We start from the raw sequence: 10,230 nt of genomic DNA on the forward strand, positions 1-10,230 counted from the left end.
GGCTCTAGTGGCTGTAATTCTGCACCAAGGCTGAATTTTGGGAAAGAGACTTCAGATACAGTATTAGGGGACCACTAAGGCCTATATAAAAGCATCCAAAAAGCAGCATGTCATAGGACCTTTAATGCTCAAGTTTTACATTTGAGTAAACACTTGAGTGTTGTAACACTTTAGATGTTGTATCCTGCATATTTGTATCCATTAATTAGTTTTGCCTGTTAACTTCACGTATTCCTAACCATTATCCAAAACACATTGTTAGTTTTTAGTTTGAGTAACCCTTCACACAGCAACTGCTTTCTATTTATTTCACTGCAATATGAAAATCTTTAGAAAAACCTTAGCAAACCAGTTTTTAAATAATATGGTCCATTCAGGACACCAACAACTGAGAATTATATATATATATAAATATCTGAAAAATAAACAAAAAACTAAACTCTGGCCTGTCCTCCATGTAATGAACCACCCTCCCTTTACGGAGTCGCTTTTCGAGACGAACATTCTGGAAATGACAACCAGGCTGTAAACCATCCGTAAAGCCTCAGAGCAGCTGAGCTCTCATCTCCATCCGTAGCAGCAGCAGTCAGGGTGCTGCCAGCAGGTTCGGCAGCTCCACTACCCCTCGGAGAGCTACGGGGATCACGTCACTTGCCATCCCTGACCTGCTCACCCACTCCCACTTCGGGCTTCGGGCCGGCTCGTGCCGTACGTGACAGTCAGGAAGACGTTTTGGCAGGGGGAAAAACTGATCAGAAAATGTAACGAAAATATAACGGAACTTGTAGAAATGTAGTGGAGTAGAAAGTATCATAATTGCTGCAAAATGAATAGTAAAAGTAAAACGTATGCACTATTGATTCTACTTAAGTAAAGTACAGATACGTGAAAAATGTACTTAAGTAAAGTAACAAAGTATTTGTACTTTGTTACATTCCACCACTGTTTAAATTGGCTCACGGTTACAAGTTTGCACCACCGACGTGACCTGGATGTCCCATAGCTTGCACCAAGCACCGATTGAAACGTATAGAACCGTCATATCCCTACATTACAACGGTAGAGATGGGAAACCATAAAGCAGCCAGGCAGTGTCTTCCAAAGACATGCCCTTGTAGATGTTGGTTGACTGGGCAATGTTCCCGGTGCGACCTAGGGAGCACAACCTATAACCTGTGCAAAGCTCACCACACAATCGAGCTAGCTGCTGAGCCGTCAGAGAAGCACCCTCTGATGATTTCCCCCAAAAAACTGTTCTGCGACTATCATAGCAGCTAAAGTGCACGCCCCTGGATCTGGAGGCAAATGCGATGACATTGGGTTAAAAGTCCAGAATTTTTGTTGCACCCCTTGTCCCCATTGACATACAAGCAGTAGGGGTGGGAGAACATAATGCAGAGATCCCCCGCCCTCTAGTTGTGGAAAGGAGCTAAGCTGTTTAGGTGAACAAACCCCCTAGGCTAGCCTGCTCCAAGAACTCAAGTGATGGGCCCGAGAGACACTCAAAAAACCATCTGCAGATCCTGCTGAGGCAAGGACATGGTTCTTTTACACTGTCCTTGCACCAGCACATTAACACACAAACACAATTTGGCCCATATGCCCTGGAAGTGGAGGAGATTCATGTGTTTCAGTGGAACTATTGCAGGTGGGAGACCTAAGCACCTCGGCTTCTCAGCCGCCAAACCATGAGGCGGTGTTCCAGGACAAGAAGACAGAGAAACCACTGCTTAAATCAGTACCTGGGTCCTTTGCTGGCATTTGCATAGGTGATTGGCTTTCGAATCTGTGACATACCAAATCTCGCTTGCCCTGCATAGGTATGAATCTCAGAATTAAGGGAAGTGCACAGACATTTCCACCTTTAGGAATATAAAAACACCTCTTGCGATAAACTTTGCACGGATACAAGTCAGTATAGGCAACGGCACACATTTTTTTAAATGGAAGGCATCTTTAAAGAGTAAACCTGTGTCTAATTGGGGCCCCTTGTTATATTTCATTTAAATTAGTTGTTAGCAGCTCAACCCAAGACATGTCACCTCTTAACTTCTCTTAACTGTTAAACTTAAATAATAGTTAAAAGCCAAAAGAGGCACAGTTATCCAATATTTTACACACAAAAAGATCAGAGAATCCTTCACACCCTGAAAAAGGCCGTTTGTGCCGTTGTAACATTACTGTACTGGTACTTTTAATTCATGGCAAGGCAAAGTCCAGTTCTTAATAAAACAGTCCGGGATAATAATTTAGGCCACACAACTAACTGCATCCCAGGCCACACATTCAAACCAGACCAGCTGTTGCACTGTGCGCATGCTTGCTGTTAGCTCGAATAAGCCTGCTCATTCTTCACTCCTTCTACACTCATTCACAACTTGTTTTCACCCACAGAACTGCTCCCATCAATTGTCAATTCTAAACTTCCGAGCGCATGAAAATCCCTGGAGGGCAGCTGTTTCTGAGATGGTGGGACCACATCTGACACAAACATTCATACCACATTCAGAGTCACTTAGGTCATGCAACTTGTCTACTGTTTGGTCAAACCATTGAAGCTCTAGTCTTGAGCTGCCTGCATGTTCATTGAGTTGCAACCAAACAGTAACAATAATACTTAACTAACCATAAAAGCCATCAGCCCAACATGTGTTCTGTTTACGTTTGTAATGTCCACTAAAGGTCAATGTTACAAAGATGTTCAATTTCATTTAAATATGTTTTAACAATAGATAGCATTCTCTGTTTCCAATTCAAAGCAACTTGTTTAAAGAATTTAATTGAATCAAAAGTAATTTCCTGGATTCTAAATTCTACTCTGCCCTAATCTGTCTAGAATCTGCAGGGGAAAAATAGAGACATCTCACTGCACTAAAGAAGGTCTTGGAAGCTGAACATTAAACTGAATGTATTTTTGCAGTACATAGTTGTCCAGCAGATGGTGGTGTCTATGAATATTTCACTATTAGGTGCCATTTGAGTAGTTGTATCAAGCCTGTGTTCCCCCTAATCCAACTGGTCCCCAGTGTGGGCCAATTGATTTACATTATCCTGTATCTGTTTTTTAATAGCAAAGTTTGAATTGTATTCTGCCTGCACAGGATATTCTCTTTCACAGGGAATGGTACCAACACATATAAAGACACTCTAGAGAACAGTATCTGGTATCATCTTTATGTCTGGGGTGAAACAATTTACTATTAAGTTAAATGTGCAAAGCCAATTGTGTCTCTTATTAGATATCAACACACAAGTGTGGCAATGTTACGACCTACTATGTGTTATTTTCAGCAGAAGGTACTGATATTCCTAACGGTCACTAAGAATAGCCAAGAGGATGAACAAGTATTCATTTGAAGATCTTCAGCAATGTGTACATTTGTTCAGTTGTATGTATGCAGTAAAAATAGTAAAGGTTAGAAAAGTGCCCTGCCCCTTACTTAAAAAAAAAGAAGAGAAAAACAAAACTCACTTGGCGACTCTGTAGGGTGGAGAGTTCAACTGAAGTTTACAGGAGGCCTGCTCTGTCTTACTTCCTGTTTTCAGATTAATGTAATCATATCAAAAAGGCAATGGATATACTTAGAGATTTTAGATTTGCAAAAGGGCTTAAATAAAATGAAATAAAATACAGACATTCCATATAAGAGCTCCATGGCATTTTGGATTTGAAAAACCTAGATGTAATGGGTTTCTGTATGTGTTCACACAGCACTGAGAAACCCAATAGGAAAGGAATTAATTTACTGAAAATATAAGATGAATAATGAATAGTTACTGAAACTGTCTTATTAAAAAAAACTCATATTAATCAAATGGACAAAGAGTTGTGCAGACAAGTAACACAAGAAATGAAAGTGATTATATTACATGATGATACCAGTATGATGGTGTGCTCTTGAAAGCTATGATCATAATAACAACACACAATTATCTTAACAATGTTCCTAAATGTTGATTTGAGTAAAAAATATTTAGTAAAAAGCACAGAGTTACTTTCAGCATTACAAAGCTAAAAAAAAAAAAAAAAAAAATGTTTTGCAGGCCCAGAGATGGACATCGTTTGTTAGGCTGTTTTCTTCTCTATTAATCAAGATACATGCGTTAATCAGGGTAAAAATTAAACATTTCTTGAAAGGGTTGACATACTTAGAATAATTTTGTGGTATGTGGTATGTTTTGTAAACCTATTCCTTTCCCCATTTGTCTGAGTTAGCAATAGTTCGCTCATTCAGGAAAAGTAAGATGCATCTAAAAAAATATTTGTTTAAAGACACTTTTAATATTTGGCCCCGATTTATCTACACATAACCACAACACTGCAGTCAGCTGAGTGACATTTTTTCACTATATTTGGAAATCAACATAAGTGTAGTCTATACTGAAACATATATATATATATATATGTATATATATATATATAGAGAGAGAGAGAGAGAGAGAGAGAGAGAGAGAGAGAGAGAGAGAGAGAGAGATGTGCACTGCACAATATCTAATAAATGTATACCCTGACAATGTCACATACAGACCAAGGTACACATTTCTAATTGTCATTTTTATTTGATTTATGCAATTACTAGAACTGCATCAAAACGTTTATCCAAATGGATCCAACTGTTTGTGCAGACTGTAGGACAAAGGCTCCAGACCTGCAGGGTTGGCTTGTGGAAATCCTGGCCAGCAAAGACGATGGAAGCAGACAGTCCACAATCTCATTTAATCTGAAGCTGTGAGCTCCATGCTACGTGTGGTGTCTTGGCTGTCCAATAGCACAACAGTTTAAACGGCTTAAGGGACCGTCCGGCTGGGAAAGGATCATGTTATCCTTAGCTTAGTGAGTCGTGTCAGCAAGCTGTCAAGTGCCTATCTTCTTTAATATACTGCAGGTACTTTTGTGACCGCCTGCATGTTACACATTATTTATTACGGAAAACAAAGGTAAGTAATCCTCAAGTATCATGTAAGAGGAAAATGAACTCTTGGATACAACTGCAAAGAAAGCACACAGAAACAAATGGAGAGGCACTGAAATGTTTTAATCAGACATGTTGTGCTCACATTTCACCTTTTTGTGATCTGTCAACTGAATGATTAGGTAGTCACAAAGATAATCACTTGCTCACTGCAAGAGTCCTCATGGTGCAGTTATGCAATAGGCAATAAGTCAGACATATGGTATGAGAGAGGTTCAATTGAATATATCCCTTAAATTGCAACGTTTTAACAGACAGCTCTGTGCTTATAGGTATTTAGCAACATTCTGTTTTGAGCATTAGCTGCCATCATATTACACTAAATTAAACAATACTGGTCCACACCTTTTTTGGTGTTTGTACACTTATTAGTTTGACTGAGTATGCTATCTAAAAGGTGACCATACACAGCCAATATTAAATATTAAAACCTTCCTTTACGCTGGTCCCACTTTTGCCACTAAGTAGCTTCATTTTGAAGGCAAAGAAGAGCTGTAATTAGCAGGGTGTTCTGCTGGCATGTCACCATCAAATCTGTGCTGTTAATACAGCAGGACTGAATGTACAATGTGCTGAACAACAAATAGTTTAGGATTGAAACTTGGCTTTGTGTCTGTTTCATTCCATCGTTGCACTGGTGTCAGATGTATTTACAATTTCATGTTGAATCAGTGTCAGATTCCAATGTTAATTCAGAGGAATTTACATTGCTAGTTTCAGTTGATTTGGAGGTTGACTCACCTTGACTCAGTGGTATACCAAAACGCCCAACAAGGTTTCTACTTCCTTTGTTTGGTTGTTGGTTGATCTCTATATGTTAGCTTGCAAGGCTGCTATATGGACTGGTGCATGTCTGGCCAGTGTAAGATACAGTACAATTTCCCCTGCAATCAGAAGACGAGAAGAGACAGATACACAGATGGAGAGGAGAAACACAGGTCTCCATTAGAAATGACTCACGTTGCTTTGTATAATCAGGGTATATTAAAAGAAGGAACATCACACCCTCTTTGCAGCAATGAGCCATGTATACTGTTGCTTCATGGTTGTGGAAACCTGCACACTCCTCCCACCCCCATACATATGATATGCGCTGTCCTCATATGAGGGCAAACAGTGTACCTCGCTCTTGAAGTTGCAATAAGTTCCATCACTTTTAAGATTTGTAACATATCTTTAAGTTCTTCATTTCTGGCTGCATGCTCTTGCTCCAGCTGCATTGCTTTTGGTGTGGACATAAAGAGTGTGAGCATGAGTAGGAGGATTAAGTGATCACTTTTAATTTGACCACCTCATTTGAAGTAACTCTTGAGACTTCTGAGGAGTGAGATTATAGGCACCAGACAACAAAATAAAAAATATGTCCTATTAAAGGCCCAATAGGTGTAAGGCAAGGCAAGGCAGCTTTATTTGTATAGCACATTTCAGCAACAGGGTAATTTACATAAAACATTAAAGAGCAGTTAAAAACGATTAAAAAATTTAAAACAGATAAAATACGAGAATAAAAGTTACAGTGCAGTATAAGAAATTAACAATTATTTAAAGAAAGGCAACATTAAAAAGAAAGGTCCTCAGCCTGATTTAAAAGAACTGAGAGTTGCGGTTTGTTCCAGATATGTGAAGCATAAAAACTGAATGCTGCTTCCCCCTGTTTAGTTCTGTCTCTGGGGACAACAAGCAGACCTGTCCCAGATGACCTGAGAGGTCTGGGTGGGTCATAGTGTAGCAGTAGATCAGAAATGTATTTCGGCCCTAAACCGTTTAGTGATTTATAAACCAGCAAAAGTATTTTGAAATCAATTCTTTGAAGCACTGGAAGCCAGTGTAAAGACGTCAGAACTGGAGTGATGTGATCCACTTTCTTGGTCTTAGTGAGGACTCGAGCAGCAGCGTTCTGAATCAGCTGCACAGTACAGCACCCTTTCTACACAAAACATCACATCATTGTGGAAAGTGCACTGTCTGCATTTGAATGCAGACCATGTACACTCAACTACATGCAAGTGGAATGTCAACTATGTGGACTTGGATTGGCGGGATGGGAAGGGGGCTGTACACTGATTACAGCTTGTACCTTTGATAAACTACATAAAGAACCTGTGGCCTATTACTCATATCATTAAAACCTCTATTGTATTTTTTTAGGCCTTATGGTGCATCTCTTTTGCTCGACACAGAGAATATACATGTCAGTGCATGGCATTGTGAGTGAGGTGAAAGGTGGTGATTATTCTTTGGGCCCAAAGCGTCTCTTGCATTGCCAGCTCTGCCTCTCCACACTACTGTGCAATTGTGCTGTACCAGTGCAAAAAAGAGGAGTATTCTGAATCCCAGAATTCCTCATAGCAACCCTATAATGCAGATCCTATCATATTACTTCATAATACTTTTTTTTTTGCGATATGCTTTGTTGTCATGACATAGGTTTGTTACCAGGGCAGACACTTTGACTTGTTACAGCAGAAAAAGCACAGGTGACACTAATACATTACACAGATATTATGACTTGTTATAGTAGGAAAACTAAAGGTGTCACTAATAACATTGACAATGGCTCCGTTCTACTCAAGTGTCCCAGTAAGCCATGACAATGGGACGGTGAGCCAGCATGCACAATACCAGGACCCTGAAACAGCCAATTGTAATTCAGCCATCATTAATTCTATTATTTACACCTCTGCTTTTCTTATTGTCACATGACTAAATATTTTCAGTAAAAAAGGGGCTAGGCTATATATCAGGGCCCTAACCAGAGCACCTAAACGGAATGCAGTCATTAATAATCTGACTACAACTATGATTTCTCTGTTATTGTTTTACATACTGGTGTTATATAGCCTACTTTCCTGTACTAATATAAATGAATTTACCTTTAACACGTAATCAAGTTATTGTGGTAATAATTGTACAAAACAATTGCTGTTCCTTCTTCATGTGTGAGCACGCGCATGAGAGGGGGGGAGAGTTTGAGTGCCTGTGTGACTTCATTTCCCAGATTGCACCGCGCCCCATGATGTTCCCAACAGCTGACAGACGGTGAAAGCCTCTGCCAGAGCTGTCGGTGGAAGAGAGTAGCCTGTCTTCGGTAGCCTACACGGACCGAATATAGAAGTCGAGCACTGCTGGACTTCGGACCGCTTCACAGCCTGGGTTGCCGTCGAGCATCTTGTTTTGATAAACAAAAAAAAAATTCATTTTGCATCCTGACTTTTCCACATTGGGAGCTGGGGACATTTGCTGTCAGCTAACTTCCACAATAGGTCGCTGCGTCGCTGGACTGCTGCATGTGTTTCATTTTAGCTGAACAGTTTGACTCCAGCCCTTCCAGCCGTGCCCAATGCTGAGGAATGGATAGTGTGTCTGCTAAAGGTGGGAAGATGGTCGAGAGTGATGAGCAGCCGGAGAGGGATAGTAGCGGTGGCGCAGCGATGGCCGCACTACATCAATGCGAACTCATCCAGAATATGATTGAAATCTCCATCTCCAGTTTACAGGGGCTACGGACCAAATGCGCCGCGTCCAACGACCTCACACAGCAAGAAATACGCACTTTAGAGGTAATGAGCTTTTCACATATGTCACAGCCCCGTCCTGCGATAGAGAGCAGTCTAGTCAAATTGCGGAGTCATGAAGCCCTAATACTATGTCCGCCTCATATAGGCTGAATATTGGCTGCAAGCGAGGCGCTCCACCACTGAGTGTCAGTGAGCTGAGCGCATTTTGTTGCTTGCAATATACATGGGTCGATGCATTGAGGTGCAAAGACTCAACGCATGATACTCAAGTGTTGCCTTCATTCTTGCTGTATACGATTCCTAAATGGTCGAGATGTGACTGATGTCTGCTCCAGTTATTTGTGTGACCTCTTTCTCTAGGTGGAAATATTTGTCAGGAGCCCCTCGGTTAGTTCACAGCACCGTGCCGTGCAGCTGAATTTAGCCTGGCCTAATGGCACACATTCAATAATCTGATACTGCTATAATGTATGTCACCGTGTGCTGTTCTCTGCACAGGATTTCGCGTGTGTGCACAATAGGCAAGCTCGGCGAATACAAAACGAATTGTACGACGTGTTCCATGTGTGTACTATCTGTTTCCCAGGCGTAAGTAGGCAGGGTTGGTGTACGCGCTGCTTTTCCTGCATCTGGATGCAGATTCAGTTCAGTCGTGTTGGGATGACTTGACATTGCTTTGCGCAAAAGCCATGGCTTTTGTCGGGCCTTTGTATATTTTACTATAGTAGGCAGCAGTGTGATAGAGAAGTCATGCCATGGTCGCATGCACGCACCAGCAAAGGATGCACCCAGTATTTGCTATCTCTAGCCTTTCAGCCATCACCTACCATATAACAAATGTTCTTACAAAATTCAGATACAGATTCGAAAATGCTTTTTTTAAGTAGGCTAACTACACCAGAATGAAATGTGCCTTTTGGGGCCTTATTTATCTTTTAAAAATGATAATTCCTATCATTTCTACTGTGTGCATTTTGTTAGTGGTGTTGTTATATAGTCGTTTTCGTCAGTTTTTTTTTTTCTCATGCCTGCATGTTTCCACTCATGGGATGTTTACAGTCATATTGTTTTTGTAATATTCTCAGCTGCCAGATGACTGAAGGAATAATGTCATGGATAGCCCAACTTCATGTTGTTTGTAACAATGCATGATGGGACAACAGGCCCTGCTTCTGCTGAGGAGGGTGATGAGAAGAGGGGATTGTTGTGTGGGTTTAAAAGTTGATAGAGTACATTTGATGAGACACGGAGTTGTGAAAAACATTGAAGAGTAAACGGTTAATGCTTACAAATTTGAACTTTGTATGTATCTTTGGTATTATGCTCCAGACATACTAACATTCTAGAGACATGGTAGATAGCAAATGGCTTTTCTGGCTCATGGTTTATTAAAGCGTTGGATAAAAGGAATATTCATTCCTGATTGGCTGGAGGCTATCAATTATCCATGTCTGTTTTTTTTCTGTATAACTGAACACCCCCATGAACAATTGTGCTGTTGCCCCTAAAAACTAATGTTCCAGAAAGCTCCGAGCATTTAGTTTCAGCCACACAGAGACGCAACAGCCTGGCTGAACTGGTTTTCAAGTGACCTTCAGAATGGTCAAGATGCAACATTATTTAGTCGCAGAGTTACAGTGTATCCGCTGTTGCTTTCTCATTGTTTGCCTCAGCAGGCCAGGTAGCAACACAAAATATCTATTTGTATTTGTGATGGTAGTAGCTCTATGTCTAAGCCT

The 10,230-nt window shown here is 40.6% G+C and overlaps 1 protein-coding gene across 4 annotated transcripts in view; it reads left to right on the forward strand.

The window, feature by feature from the left end:
* Window positions 1-8,002: 8,002 nt before the first annotated feature.
* Window positions 8,003-10,230, forward strand: part of LOC116064852 (kinase suppressor of Ras 1) — a 31,838-nt gene continuing 29,610 nt past the window's right edge. For 3 of the 4 annotated variants that reach the window (XM_031320163.2, XM_036008978.1, XM_031320166.2), the window contains exon 1: window positions 8,003-8,533. In XM_031320163.2, the coding sequence (XP_031176023.1) occupies window positions 8,324-8,533 (210 nt within the window). In that variant the 5' untranslated portion in view covers window positions 8,003-8,323. The remainder of the gene's footprint in view (window positions 8,534-10,230) is intronic. The other variant, XM_031320164.2, reaches the window with a different exon arrangement.

Source organism: Sander lucioperca, chromosome 13, assembly GCF_008315115.2.
Source record: "Sander lucioperca isolate FBNREF2018 chromosome 13, SLUC_FBN_1.2, whole genome shotgun sequence".
NCBI lineage: Eukaryota > Metazoa > Chordata > Actinopteri > Perciformes > Percidae > Sander > Sander lucioperca.